The sequence below is a fragment of the Esox lucius genome, chromosome 23, assembly GCF_011004845.1.
Source record: "Esox lucius isolate fEsoLuc1 chromosome 23, fEsoLuc1.pri, whole genome shotgun sequence".
Lineage (NCBI taxonomy): Eukaryota > Metazoa > Chordata > Actinopteri > Esociformes > Esocidae > Esox > Esox lucius.
The window spans coordinates 24,146,916-24,162,383 of NC_047591.1; the positions used below are offsets into that span (position 1 = coordinate 24,146,916).

General features: G+C 45.3%; 1 protein-coding gene across 5 annotated transcripts in view; it reads right to left on the reverse strand.

The window, feature by feature from the left end:
* LOC105020485 (paralemmin-2) overlaps positions 1-15,468 on the reverse strand; it is an 84,741-nt gene that overhangs the window by 40,968 nt on the left and 28,305 nt on the right. For 3 of the 5 annotated variants that reach the window (XM_029117070.2, XM_029117069.2, XM_029117071.2), the window contains 4 exons: positions 11,780-11,894; positions 11,576-11,594; positions 10,630-10,740; positions 8,697-9,500 (listed from right to left, as the gene is read on the reverse strand). In XM_029117070.2, the coding sequence (XP_028972903.2) occupies positions 8,697-9,500; positions 10,630-10,740; positions 11,576-11,594; positions 11,780-11,894 (1,049 nt within the window). Of the gene's footprint in view, positions 1-6,858; positions 9,501-10,629; positions 10,741-11,575; positions 11,595-11,779; positions 11,895-12,329; positions 12,427-15,468 lie in introns of those variants that run through there. The other 2 variants (XM_029117072.2, XM_013140289.4) reach the window with 2 other exon arrangements.

Consider the following 15,468-nt stretch of genomic DNA (forward strand, 5'->3'; position numbering starts at 1 on the left):
TCTAGACCTCCTGTAGTTCATCTTAAGACTGGGTCTTGACCTCCTGTAGTTCATCTTAAGACTGGGTCTTGACCTCCTGTAGTTCATCTTAAGACTGGGTCTAGACCTCCTGTAGTTCATCTTAAGACTGGATCTAGACCTCCTGTAGTTCATCTTAAGACTGGATCTAGACCTCCTGTAGTTCATCTTAAGACTGGATCTAGACCTATAAGGCCGGTAGTCTACAGATGACTGTTTTTTAGGGTTGTGGGGAGTAGTGAAGGAGTGTACAATTCATAGAAAGGACGTTTGTTGACCCAGAGGGCAGTAACACTTTACCCTGGAAGAGTCAGCCCCTAACCCCTGTCAGCTCTTGTCTTAGGAGTGCAATATGTAGAAAATAGGGTGCCATTTTGTGGGGTGACTTGGGGTGTTCCAGAAGAAACTTTATCTGTTGCCATGACTCCTCTCCATCTACATCCAACTTGGTCAGCATGTTGCTGTTCTCCAGCCGGAACTAATTATAAAGGCTGGTTGACATCTCGTCAGATACATTGTCTGGTACAGACACAACTGGTTTTTAAAATGCTTACAAACACTTTCTTGTTGTTGCGCATACACCACATTGTGTCGTGTGGATGTGAGAAGTAAGCATTGATCTGAAATGGTCAGCGTCCCTCATGGCTGGATTCAATAAAAACCTGCTGCAAAGAACTCCCCCACTACAGCTCATCACACGACGTATGTGTTTTTTTTCTGGGGTGCAAAACCTCCCAAAAAATGCCTACAGTGTGGGTATGAGTGAATAACGTTTTCAGCAACACCCTAAAGTACCAAACAGGGGGTATTGGGGGCGCCCTAGAGCCACATTAGGAAGGTGCAGCACAGTCACCACTCAGAGCTTAACCTGCCAGGATCTGTACTTATCATAGTGATGGATAGAGGACTTCCCATCCCTTATGTCAGGGGTATTCAAATCTGGCCCTCCAAGCCAGTTCCACTCCATTCTCTCACTGCAACCCTCTAAGCAGGGACTTATTCAGACTGAAGACACCAGGTGGGTCCAATTAATGATGAGGTAGAACAGAAAAACAGCAGGCTCCGCCCCTCATAGGGTAAGATTTGAATACCCTTGCCTTATGTTAACGAGGCCAAACCGCATTTAGCGATCCCTTCTGATGACCTGACTACCACGATGGGAAATGTTTAGTCAATAAAGTGGTTGAGAGCAGCCTTAGTACTGGTGTGTTGAGCAGGGTTAAGTCATTACTGTGGGTGAGAGCAGCCTTAGTACTGGTGTGTTGAGCAGGGTTAAGTCATTAATGTGGGTGAGAGCAGCCTTAGTACTGGTGTTTTGAGCAGGGTTAAGTCATTACTGTGGGTGAAAGCAGCCTTAGTACTGGTGTGTTGAGCAGGGTTAAGTCATTAATGTGGGTGAGAGCATCCTTAGTACTGGTGTGATGAGCAGGGTTAAGTCATTACTGTGGGTGAAAGCAGCCTTAGTACTGGTGTGTTGAGCAGGGTTAAGTCGTTACTGTGGGTGAAAGCAGCCTTAGTACTGGTGTGTTGAGCAGGGTTAAGTCATTACTTTGGGTGAGAGCAGCCTTAGTAGTAACAGTTCAAAGAAAAGGTGGGTGTCACATTAGTAGTTTACAAACTTTTTTAGGAGGATGCCTGTTTAACCAGAATTTCTGAGGCAGACATTTCTGGGGAGGCGCATCCACAACACCCCAAACCTAATAATGTAACCTTAAAATCTGTACACATTTAATTTCTTATTTTGACTAATACCCTTCAACTCATTTAATGTCAATTCCCCTATCGACAGTATGTCTTCAACTGTACATGGCCTTTTCTCTCCTCTCCCAAGTTTTCTGTGATGCCCAATAAGTGATTCCAGACGTGCTTGGTTGAGGGAACTCCCAGGGGGTTTGGGGAGTCAATGAGAACACCTCCTCCTCATAAGCACATCCAGACACATTTTTCTTTCCACACTTACTCAACCAGAAAGTTACTGCCAACAGCTATGCGGTTGGGGGAGCGACCACAGCTGAACTATCAGGCTGCCGACCCTTGGAGATACTAGAAGACCATGAGGCAAGCTAACCTGGTCCAATAGGCACCCCGTATAGAGCTAAAACCTCCTTCAGAGTCAGATGAAGTGCGTGTGTGTAGTTGAAGTGCATGTGTGTAGTTGAAGTGCATGTGTGTAGTTGAAGTGCGTGTGTGTAGTTGAAGTGCGTGTGTGTAGTTAAAGTGCGTGTGTGTAGTTAAAGTGCGTGTGTGTAGTTGAAGTGCGTTTGTTTAGTTGAAGTGCGTGTGTGTAGTTGAAGTGCGTGTGTGTAGTTGAAGTGCGTGTGTGTAGTTGAAGTGCGTGTGTGTTTAGTTGAAGTGCGTGTGTGTGTAGTTGAAGTGTGTGTGTGTAGTTGAAGTGCGTGTGTGTAGTTGAAGTGCGTGTGTTTAGTTGAAGTGCGTGTGTGTAGCTGAAGTGCGTGTGTGTAGCTGAAGTGCGTGTGTGTAGCTGAAGTGCGTGTGTGTAGTTGAAATGCGTGTGTGTAGTTGAAGTGCGTGTGTGTAGTTGAAGTGCGTGTGTGTAGTTGCGCTGATGGAAGATTTAATTCAGATCCCAAAGTGCATTACTTTTGAACAGGGCCCTCCGCTGGACCTTTGAACTATTCCCGGAGGAGGTGGCCGTTTGAGATTCCCTGAGTTAGTTTGTCTGCCATGTGAAGAGGAAGGGAGTGTCAGAGGAAGAACCATAGGAGACTGAGGAGGGTAGGCACAGGGAAAGGCTGTTTATTTCACTAGTTAACCATACAGAGAGATCACTGCTACAGCATGCCAGAGCGCTGACCGGCTGACCCAAAGGCTGTTTGGACTAATGATACCGAAGGAGTACCGGGTTAAAAGTGTGAGGGAATATCAAAAAAATTCAATAAAAAATAATATCCTAAAAAATAAATAACACCTCAACTTTTTGTGTTTGGAAGGTCGATCATTCCTATGTAACTTCAGACTGCAGACTGAGTCTCTTGCACAACTCTACATGGCCGTTTGCTTGGGTCTGACAACCCTGTTACAGGCACAAATTACCCTCATATTTCCTACATACCACACTCATTTTGAGCAGGGCCCTATAGGTTGTGCTCTATTTAGGGAATATGGTCAGGTTACTTGATAACATTCAGTCAAAACCTGCTACTAACAGTATCATCAACTTTAAACACCATGGTGGCATCGAAATGACCTCCTGTTCCATAAATGAAGCTCAACATTTGACTGGGCTCTGATTAAAAGCAGCGCAGTATGTAGGCAATAGGGTGCCCTTTAAAACGCTCACATATCTGCAGAGGGACAGACAGTAAAAGAGGTATTTGAAGATTTGTTTACAGGAAACTATTGTCAAAAATCCTCACTTCTAAAGATTTAAAACAAGCCTTTTAGCTTCATGTAGTGGTCTGAATCCATTCGGTCAGTTTTCAATGTGTGCTACTGTGGGCAACACTGTCAAAAGTTTGAGAGAATTGCTCCTGGTTTAAAATGGAGGACAATGTTTCAGTCTTTAGTCAACCCCAAGAAGGAACCTTAATGTAGAGGCTAAGGCGTTGGGTTGTTCGTTCTCAGACAATCTGATTGGGCCCCCCCCCCCCCGAATTCTCTACAACATTGCTATTATTATACTAGTGCCATCTTTTTAGACTGTACAGCCTTTCTGAATGAAACTATAATGCCTTACTAAACATGCGCTGTTGTCCTAAAGTAATAATGTATAGGTAAAATAATTTTAAATCATTGTTTCAATACACATAGCAACTTCAATAAACTTTAGTTTGGGGTTGTAAAATCGTGATGGCTTTATGGCTCGAATGCCCTTGACTAATACAATCTGAGGAGAATGTAGTGGCCTGAATACACAGTCTGATACTCAAATCATACCCTATTCACAATGAAGCGCACTATACCCCATTGGGTTGTGCACTAAACTTTGATTAGGTGTCATTTGGGACATACTATTTTGTTGAGAGCAAAATTATCTGTTCAGTTTACAGAGGAGAGGAGAAAGTGGGGACAAGGATGAGGGGAAAGGAGGCAGGGGGACAGGGATGAGGGGAAAGGAGGCAGGGGGACAGGGATGAGGGGAAAGGAGGCAGGGGGACAGGGATGAGGGGAAAGGAGGCAAGGGGGACAGGGATGAGGGGAAAGGAGGCAGGGGGACAGGGATGAGGGGAAAGGAGGCAAGGGGGACAGGGATGAGGGGAAAGGAGGCAGGGGGACAGGGATGAGGGTAGAGGAGAAACATTCTTATTATAAACAGACAAAGCAAGGCAGTGGAGGTTGGTTAGTAGGAAGTAAAGAAAATATGAAATAACTGAATGTTTCTTCAATCAATGTTAAGGATCTATTGCATTTATGGATGTGGCATTTGTAAACAAATAATATAAATACTATAGATATTGTTACAGTTATATTATCAAAGTATCTGTAAATACATGTTAAAAGTAAACCCTCTCTCTAGTTGAGTGTACATTCTCTACTTCCATACAGACAGGCTGTGTAACTAGCTTCAGGATGTGCGTGTGTCTAACTCCTTCACATTACTGTGGCTGGGTCAGGTCAGAGAGATACGTGGGTTCTTTCTGTTTCCCTGCCTCCTCCTTTATCTGTCTGCCTGCCTCTCCATCTGCCTGTCTGTCTGCCTGCCCGTCAGTCATTACTACATAATGTGTATCAGTCCAATGTGTCTAGTTACCAGTCCAATGTGTGACTATTGAATGAAGTAATGTTCAGGTTCTGTCAGTGTGTGACTATTGAATGAAGTAATGTTCAGGTTCTGTCAGTGTGTGACTATTGAATGAAGTAATGTTCAGGTTCAGTCAGTGTGTGACTATTGAATGAAGTAGTGTTCAGGTTCAGTCAGTGTGTGACTATTCAATGAAGTAATGTTCAGGTTTTGTCAGTGTGTGACTATTGAATGAAGTAATGTTCAGGTTCAGTCAGTGTGTGACTATTGAATGAAGTAGTGTTCAGGTTCAGTCAGTGTGTGACTATTGAATGAAGTAATGTTCAGGTTCAGTCACTGTGTGACTATTGAATGAATTAGTGTTCAGATTCAAGTCAGTGTGTGACTATTGAATTAAGTTGTGTTCAGGTTTAGTAGGTGTGTGACTATTGAATTAAATATTGTTCAGGTTCAGCCAGTGTGTTCAGGATCTGTATACGGCCTGTTATTATTACCTTAAAATAGATTGTACTGCAGTCAGGTGGTGGTGTTCTGTTCCCGCAGAGCAAAACCAGACCCCATAATATTTAGCACCAAGTTATCTTTCCATGTAAACTAGGGTCTGGGTCCTCTGATGCTAATGTAGACACCAGGCAGTGTTCCAAATGACACACTACCCCCTATACGTCCGATGTCAGTTAGTGAAAAATGATATCGCAATAGTGTGAAAAACATTATAAGGTATTATTATTGTGTAATGTAACCACTGATTTGTTCCTCCATCAACCACTTGGGAACAGAGCCTTTAGGACCTAGTGAAGAGTACTATGTAGGGGACAGTTTTAGTATGAGTGACTACGTCACACGACCAATCTGGAGAGAATGTAACTGTGTGGAGTAAACAGACAGCACAACTGGAGAACATTAGCTTGGGTACCATATTAGCCTAGGCACCACATTAGCCTAGTACCACATTGGCAGTGTCGTTGGCTTACATTCCACTCCCCGTACTTTACTGTATTGTGCGGAGACATGCAATACAGCACAAGGAGTGGAATGTTAGCAAAAGCAACTGGATCCCAGGCTAGGGGAATATTCACTACAGACAAGAACCAAGGCTAGGGGAAGATGGACACTAGAGACAGGAACCAAGGCTGGACTAAGACAGACACCAGAACAGTTACACCTGGAAATTCAGATAATGGAAGTTTTTCTCCTGATCCTGGAACAGGATGTTACATGTTAGTGGGGAAGTTAGTGCACAACCCCCATTGTCCCTTTAAAGGCCCAATGCAGTCAAACACTTTTCTTATTATATTTTTAAAATATATATATTAACTTTAGTCACAATTACACTCATATTGTTACAAAAACCTTTTTTTTTTGTAAACCTCTCATTTTTTTGTAGTTGCAGTTTAAAAATAAATCCTGGAGTTTCAGTTTTTTCATTGTTGGAGGTTTTGGCTTCTGGATCATCACTGTGTATGTATAAATAGTCAAAACAAATTCACACACAATCAGACTATACAGAGTATTTCAAGGTCCAAAGGATTACTTTGGGGATAATTCGATTAAACATTATTTTGGTAATTTTCTTTATATAAAAAGTGTTGATTTGAAAATGAAAAGACAAAGACTGCGCCGAGCCCTTAAAAGCAGTCCCCTCTGAACCGGGGAGGGAGTGAGGGGGAGTGAGGGGGAGTGAGGGAGAGTGAGGGAGAGTGAGGGAGAGTGAGGGAGAGTGAGGGAGAGTGAGGGAGAGTGAGGGAGAGTGAGGGAGAGTGAGGGGGAGAGAGGGGGAGTCTGTCTGAAACCTCAACAAAACAGTGTGCTGTGTTATAACTGACTGAAGCATTTAGGATACATTCTAAATAAAAAGTTGTTACAGAAATATCCCATTCAATGGCCTTTCAATCAATTCAATTAGTTTGTTCAAAAGCAAAAACATTCAAATACAATAAGAGCAAAGTTGGAATAAATCTATCCAACTAATCACACAGGCAGGCAGAGAGACAGACAGATATAGTCCACTCCTCTCCTCTAACCAGTTCTAGGATCTTATGTACCATGCAAGCGCCGTCATAAACAGGACTGACGATGAGATGTTGGACCGTGTATAAACATATGGAGTTCAGGCAACTTTTACAACAGACGCCATGTTACCACCTTATAGCATTTCTTTTATCCAATCATTTCAAGCATTTAGAGTCACATGATAAATGTAGGTGCTCACATTCATAGCTTAGTTTAAAATCAACATTTTAAACCATGAATTTTAAATCAAAAGAAAATCATTGGTCACTACTGTCAGAGTTGTTGGATATATGTATTGACAGGGATGTGTGATCCACAGATCCACATTAGATGCGATAGCCACAAAGTAATATCCTACTGCCACAAAGTCAGGCTCTCTCCTATCCTCTCTTTGGATTGGTGGATACGTCCTGTTATTTAAATGCAATTTGGAATATGTGTTGAGGGGTGATGAGGCCAACCAGTTGTATTCAATAGTGAGTGAGATGCTATGCTAGCTTTACAAACATGCACAGACTTGAATTTCAACAAAGGGACAGCTCAGACAAAAAAATTGTTTCTGAAAGTTTGCCCAACTTATATCAGTACACTTGTAACAACCTGAACATACAAGATCAAATAGGCCTCATGTATCAAAATAGCAATACATTGTTTTCTGGACAAAAATGGACACACTTACTGATCCCCATACACAAACATACATAATAATCAATGAACAGCTGAACTTGGAGGCATTTTGTGTTGGAATCATTTGTTATTGCCCGTGAGGCGCTAACATGGCTGCCATTTTGGATTTGTTGATTGTGCTGTGTCATATCAAGGTAACATGAATATCCTGCCTCAAGACGCATGGGTCCAACTAAAGGACTCAGTCAGCTGAGTGTACAGATAAGTCTCCAGTATCCCTCCTGCCTCAAATCAAATTTATTTTATGAAGCACTTTACATCAGCAGTTGTCACAAAGTGCTTTTACAGATACTCAGCCTGAAACCCCAAAGAGCAAGCAACAACCGAGTTGATGCACAATGGCTAGGAAAACTCCCAAGTAGGGTCGAAACCTAGAGAGGAACCAGACTCTAAGGGGTGGCTAGTCCTTTTCTGGCCTCCCAAAGTGTACACTTATTCACCTCCCTTCACTGATTTTAAAGGAAATGGCTGGTGTAGAAAATTTGCTGGAAACTCCTGCAAGCCCATGCCTCCGCCACTCAGATGCTTTTAGGGACGTGGGAAGTAGTGAAGGAGTGTACACTTCAGAGAAAGGACGTTTGTTGGGACACTGCCTGAATAAGCCTCCCACAGATGTTGATTTCTTGCACCTTTTTCTGTGACGTGTTTGTTTGATTGTCTCCTGTTGTCATTTTTCATTATTTGATTCTCAAAAAAACAAACATAACCACCAGGCCTGAATTGTATTGTGTATACATGAAACTAGTGACTGTCCTGTCAAATCCAACCCTGCCCTGGAGGGGGTTAGTATTCCACTCTGAGGTCGAGGATCCATTAGGCACAGATTTAGATTCCCTGCCCCAATCTTAACCTTCACCTTTAGGAGAAAGGTTAAACTGAGCCCAGATCAGTGAATATGGGTCCGCTCAGACAGGCCAGTAACGAGAGGCTTTGCTTTTCCATACAGAGAGAAAGCAAGAGAGAGAGAGAGAGAGAAAAAGGGCATTGTCAGGGTCAATGGTAGATCACAACCAGCTCAAAGAGGGTAAAGATCGTAGTTCAAGGGTCAGGTAGAGAGAGTCCCAGAGGTCATAGGGCTTCTGGAGGTTCTGTTAGTAGAAGTTTGTGGAAGATGAGGAGGGTTTAGGTAGGAAGAAGATCAGAGCATTGATGAACCAATGAACTCCTTCCAGCAGTCCCAGGAAAACAGAGAGTTGTGGGTAGTGTAGTTTAAAGAGGGAACGAAGAGCAGGTCACATGACAGTACAGCAGTGGCAGCGCTTTTTCTTTTCTATACCTGCGGGGGATGGGAGTTCCTTGGCGGCCGGGGCAGAGCTCTCGTCCTTCCCATCCGAAGACAGTTCGGTGGATTCGCTGGCTGGCCGAGCGCCAGACACCAAGTCGGCAGCATTGCCATCCAGGGTGGAGATGTCTGTGACCGTCTTCTCCCGTAACGACTTCTCATCGTCCTCATCGATCAGGACGATCTCGGCCTTGATGGTGCCGTCAAATCCCAGCAGCCTCTTGGTCTCATCCTGGTCGTCCACGCTCTGGTAGCCCATGAAGATCATTGTGACGGGCTTATCTGCTGTAGCATGGGGAGCATTCGTCACCTCCCCCTCGTAGGTCACTCCTCTGCCAGGTGGGGGCTGGGAGGTGATGGCGGAGCCAGGTGCCTGGGGCTGAGCTACCTTTGGGGTGATGTGGGAGGGGCTTGGGATGGCTGGAGGGGTGCTGGAGGGGGCGTAGGTGCCAGGTAGGTCTGCGGAGGGGTCAGTGGACCTGGGGGAGGTTTTGGGGTCCTCAGCACTGGCAGGGCTGACTGTGACCTTAGCCTTGTCCCCCTCGGCCCGGCCAGTGGGCGCCCCAACTCGCTGCATCAGGTCGTCCACCTGGGCAGAGCTCCAGGGGTGACCCCCGTTCTCCAGGGAGGTGGTGGTGTATCCCCCCGAGCGCACCTCGTAGACGACCTTGCGGCCGTCGTCAAAGACCTTCACACCGCGCTGGGGGACCTCGTCGGGGCTGACGGAGGACGCCGACAGGATCCGGGTGTCACCGGTCTTCCTGTCCCTCTCCACGTTGATCTCCATGGCGTACATCGCTGATTGACGGACAGACAGGAAGACAGACAGACAAAGCATAATTGTGTCACTATTACCCTTTACATTCAGACCACCGTGGGATGTTACTGGTTAAAATGCTGGCAAGGTTTGACAAGAATGAGCCTCCACATGCTACATCCTCCCACTGCACACACTGATGATGATATTGATATTAACAATAGGAACCGTGATTCTTCACGTGGTAGTGTTTATAAAGGATGATGACACATTTATAGTTTAAAAGGATGTTTTCCTCTGAACAAATCTAGAATGACACATAAACAATACTTTAGATTGTGTGATGAGATAATGAATATGCATTGCTGAAACACGGCTAAGAGACATTATTTGTAAACATGCTTATGACATGGCTGAGACATGGCTAAGATGGGTCTAAAACAAAGTTGAAACATGGCTGAAACAAGGCTAAGGAATGGCTGAAACAAGGCTAAGACATGGACAGGAATGAAACATGTCTGAAACATGACAAGTATCTTCTGTTAGATACTGAGAGAGAGCATGAGTTACCAGCACGGAGCTGTTGACAGAAAGCCACATGCAATGCATTTTGTTTTCATCGCCATTTATTAGAACTCCTTTCAACCGCCCGCCACATCACTGCAATTCAAACTGACTTTTAACTCATAAGTCCAAACATAAGTGCTTCACAACGCATCTGTGTTCTGGTGGCTGTGCTCACAGTCCAGTGTTAATGTGTTTTGGACCACACAGGTCTTTACAACTGTCCTTAGATCCACCGTTACGTTGGTTACAGTTCTTATGCTCTCCCTCTATCCTGTCTCAGTTTATTCAGAGGACAAAGTCCTGCCATGAGTGCAATCGAAAGTTGTTCCCAGTAGTTCTGTCAAACAGAGAGTGTGTTATTTCTAGAGAGCTGCTGACGGCATTTTGAAGGTGCCCTGCGTCCCATCTATATCACTCATGAGTATAATTTGTATGGCTGGTGTGTGTGTGTGTGTGTGTGTGTGAATTCAGTAGTGTGATAACTGCAGGCCTCCATGAGTCTCTATCCCTCCATCAGGAATCATCATTAGTAACGCCCGGCCCCATTCCCTCCTCCGATCAGGGACAACCCCCCCTCCCTTGGCCCTCCTCCCCAGTACCTACCAGGTGTCCTTGGATGGTTCCCAGAGCCGAGTGGTGCTGAGCCTGAGGCCCGGTGAGGAGTGGTACTGGAGTAGTCTGGCGGGTCGGAGAGACAGGCGTCACTCACAGCATCTGGTCAGGGTGGAGAGGAAGTCAGACTGAACCCCTGGTCAACAACCGCCCCCCGGCCCCAACATGCCATTTAACTGACCAACTCCCTGTCCATCTCTCTTTCTCCCCCATCACTCACTCACTCCCTTTCACTCCCCCTCCTCCCCCTCTCGCTGGGGCCCATTGCATTCTCTCCTCTGCCAGCCTGGTGCTGTGTTCAGCAGAACAGCCAGGGAGGTGCATAAAGGGGGAACAAAGCGACCCGGGACTGGGGGGGTCCTGGTGAATAGGTGGATCAGCAGAAACAAAGTGCAGGGCGGCGGAGCCATGTTAGAACTCAATAGTAGCGCTGAGGCAGGGCGGAAATGGTCCAAGAGGGGAGAGAGAGGAGAGGAGAGGAGAGAGGGAAGAGGAGAAAGAGGGAAGAGGAGAGAGAGAGGGGAGAGGAGGGAGAGGAGAGGAGAGGAGGGAACAGGGATAAGAGGACAGATGAGAAACGAGAAAAGAGAGGAGACATTCAAGGAGAATAGTAGATAGAGAGAGGTAGAGAAGAGGAGAGAAGGAGTGAAGAACAAAGTGAGAGAGCCCTTGTTGCAGTAAGACAGGGAATGGAGGAAGAGCCAGTCTGACTGGGTGGTAGCTGGTTTAGAGGCCCGTTTGAGTGTTGTGTGTCTGTGTTCACAATGGGGGCACATGGAGGGTCTGTCATGTGGAGCTGTTGACCATGATCATATTGGAATGCCACTGGTTTAACAAGGCTTTGAAACGCGCTTTTTTGTGGTTTCCCCTGGGACCCTTCCAACGAACCGATGAATATGATCAATAAGGATCAATATTGTGTAGATAATTCACTTACCATGCTCATTCTGAAGACTCTGGAGAAAGAAGAGAAGTAAATAGCTTGAGAAGACAATGGTTATTGTATTGAATGATTTGAATTATCTATCAGTGATTATTGATAGATGTATTAATGCATTAACATCAGTATTCACATTATGTCTCAATCAGATCATGGAACTGTCTGGTGTTTGTCTTTTATGGAGTAATGAAGGGAACATACTTTTTGCAGATCTTCTATGGACCTCTCAGTCTTCTTTAACCTCTCTCTGAGGTTCTGCTCCTTAGCTGAGATCTGAGACTCCTCGCACTCCAGCAGACCAATCTCAGACTCCAACCTACAACCAAAAAAATACATTACAGTGTTGGTCTCATTACAGTAAGTGATCTCATGTTGGACATTAAACTGAGGACTGATCTCATGTGGGACATTACACTGAAGACTGACCTCATGTGGGACATTACACTGAGGACTGATCTCATGTTGGACATTACAGTGAGGACACAGGTCTCATGTTGGACATTACAGTGACAATGTTGGTCTCATGTTGGACATTACAGTGACAATGTTGGTCTCATGTTGGACATTACAGTGAGGACTGATCTCATGTTGGACATTACAGTGACGATGTTGGTCTCATGTTGGACATTACACTACTGCTTTCCAATATGAGGAATATATTCTACTTTATTCATGATTCATTTGAATCAACCAAAATTACACAATTTCCGCAATTATTACATTATTTTCCCATTAAATGTAATGCACACACATTCCATTACTGCCAGGGGATCGAGGGTCTGTGGTTATTCTTATTGCTGGCAGCCAATCAAGAAGCAGCGTTGGGGGGAACGCCCTCCATCCTCAGTTTCCTGCCATTGTTTTGTCTTGGAGGTTGTAGAACACCTCAGAGGTTCCATGGTCACCAATAACAAGACAACGACCCTTCCAACCACTTAGACTGCAGGCTGAACAGAAACCCGGTTCCCTCCGTTCTGTGGAGACAAGGCCTGTTGACTGATAACATGTCCGTGGTCACTGGTGACTGCTATTGTTCAAGTACTTGATGTGGTTTAGTCTGGCCATATCTATTCTGAGGGGAGGTCATTGTGGATTGTTGGAGGCCGTCGCCACCTTGCTTTGTCCTGAGTTAAAATGTTATCTCCGCTCCAAATGGCGCCCTGTTAAATGTTCTATTAAAAGCAAACAGATCTGTGCTATCTGTGTTTCAGGCTGGGTATTTATACAAGATGCTCACTATTCCCTACATAGGGGACCACTACAGACTGGGGCGAAAGGGAGGCCAGTCCAGAGGAACTCAGTATTATTTCAATAATGCCCTTATATGGACAGCCTCGACCAGCCTCGCCCGATACACCCTCTTCCCCATTCACATCTGACCGAGAGGAAATGCTTCAATGTGGCCACTTCCCCTCTTTCTGTGTCTGAGCCCAGCACACAGCCATATATTTATGAATGAGGTGGAGGGGTTTTAACCTACTTAAATCAGGCTGGAATACACATTTTTAATCGCCAACAGTGTTATGAGGATGTCCAGTGTTCCCCCTGGGACAGCTAAATCTGTACAAGGAAAATGCTGACGTCAGGTCTGAAATCTCAGTGACAATATATACAGTATGCTGTGCATGCTGCTCTCTACTGGAGGGACAGAGAACTACAACTGCCACAGATCACATTGCTCTCTAGTGGAAGGACTGAAAACTACAACTCCCACAGAAAATGATGATCTCTACTAGGAATGTCAGCCGAGACACATAAGAGGACCAGTTATGTAAGGCTTATAAGAAGTTGGCAGTCAATCTCTTTGGAAAGTAGCAAATCACAGATGGCAATTTAAAGTGAAACCCCACAATCAGTATATTGTGAGTGTCTACCTGGAACAGTGGCATCCAGTATTCCCACAATCTAGGAGAGAACCAGCTGACCTCTGTGGTTAGGGCTGGGCCATGACCGCGGTCACGAACACCACACAGCATACCCATATATCTCCCCTCCTCCTCCCCCTGTGCTCCCCATTCAGCCCCTGCTCTCCTCCTTGTCATCCTTTATGTCTGTTAGCTTGTGGCACAACACACTCGACACCTCTATTGCAGGCTAGTTACTCTCCATGACAGGGTGAACTGTCTTCCTCGTAGAAACATATGTGGTTGGCCACATTCTATGAGATGGGATGGGCCTCTCAGCATGTCAAAGAAGCACTCTTGTTTATTCACAGAAATCCCCAGCAAATCTCAAATCACTGTGTAGCAAGAGAACATAGGATTGGTAGGTACTGGATATGCCAAGGATTTCCTGGTAAAACCGCCTTCTATTTTCTTGGCCCTGTGAGAATTAAAATTGGCTGTAAAATTTGCTCAAGCTTGGTTCTGTAAGGAATGATATACTTTAGATCACTCCTCTTTTTAGCCTGAAGAGGAATGGCCATTCATCAAAACCTGGATCCTTTCTGGCTTCCTGCCTTTCTAGGGAGTTATTCCTGCCTTTCTAGGGAGTTATTCCTGCCTTTCTAGGGAGTTATTTCTAGCCAATTTGCTTCAAGATCTTATTGACCTTCAGGGTGGACTGGATATATCTACAAGCACTTGCTGATGTAACTGCTGATGTAAAAAGGGGCTTCATAAAACACATTTAAGATATAGATTGAAAGAGGTGAAATGGGCTTGATTAAGAAAGAGAGAGCCAAAGAGAATGAGCAAGACAGAAAGAGATATAAATTAAATTAGCAAAAAAGAGAGGGAAAGAGCAAGAAGAGAGACGATAAGACAGTGAGAGGGGGGAGAGAGTGAGAGGAGAGAGTGAGAGGAGAGAAAAGAGAGAACAACTTGGACTGAGGTAATGATGGTGACCTCACAGGCTCCACTCCCACTCCTGACTTCCCTTTCTCCCTGTCTGACTTCCTGTCTGACTTCCTGTCTGGAAGTGTCATTATCTCCCAGCCGAGCTGATTGGCCTCACGGGCCTCTGTCAGCGAGTGGGTACAGTGGGTGATGTCATAGCCAGACAGAGTCTCCACCACCGCAGAGCGCTGAGTTTTGGGATCAGCTCCTGCCACATGCAACCTGTTGATCTTGGTTTAGTTTAGTGCTGCACACGGCTGCTAGAATCCAAACAAGAACAAAAGAATTTGAACACATTACTCCTGTCCTAGCGTCCTTACACTGGCTGCCTGTTAGGGTTAGGGCTGATTTTAAGGTTTTATTGTTAACCTATAAATCAATACATGGACTTGCTCCTACTTACCTTGCTGAAATGATCCAGCCATACATACCTACACATAATCTACGATTGCAAGATGCAGGCCTTTTAATTGTACCTAGAATTTCTAAACAAACAGCTGGAGGCAGGGCCTTCTCTCATAGAGCTCCACTACCTTGGAATGATTTGCCCATTAAGGTTAGAAATGCCAACTCAGTGCAAACTTTCAAGTGTCTACTAAAGACTCATCTTTACAGCATGGTCTATGATTAAGTGTAGTCTTGCCCAGGGGCATGAAAGTGACCAGAAAGGCTTGATACTGTCCACCCTTGCTGTCTAGCCAGGTGGGCTATCATCACCAATGGGATGCCCTCCCTCCAATGCCATTTGGGGGCGGAGTCACTGGCTTGTTGACTCTCTGTTGCGCACTTGTGCAATTGGGCTGTACTCTGCTGTCAATACTCGGCCCTCATTCAGGGTGGTTGCGGTTGGTGGGTGTCCCTTTGGTTGATGCTTGACAATGTGGGTGTATTGATTTCCTGCCTGTTGGGCCCTGTCCGGGGCCTTCCCCAGATAGGGCCACAGAATCCCCAGACCCCCCTGGCCTTCTTAGGAAGTTTTTCCTAGCCACTGAAATCCAACACTGCTGTTGTTTACTCCTTGGGGTTTAAGGCCGGGTGTTTTGTAAAAGCACT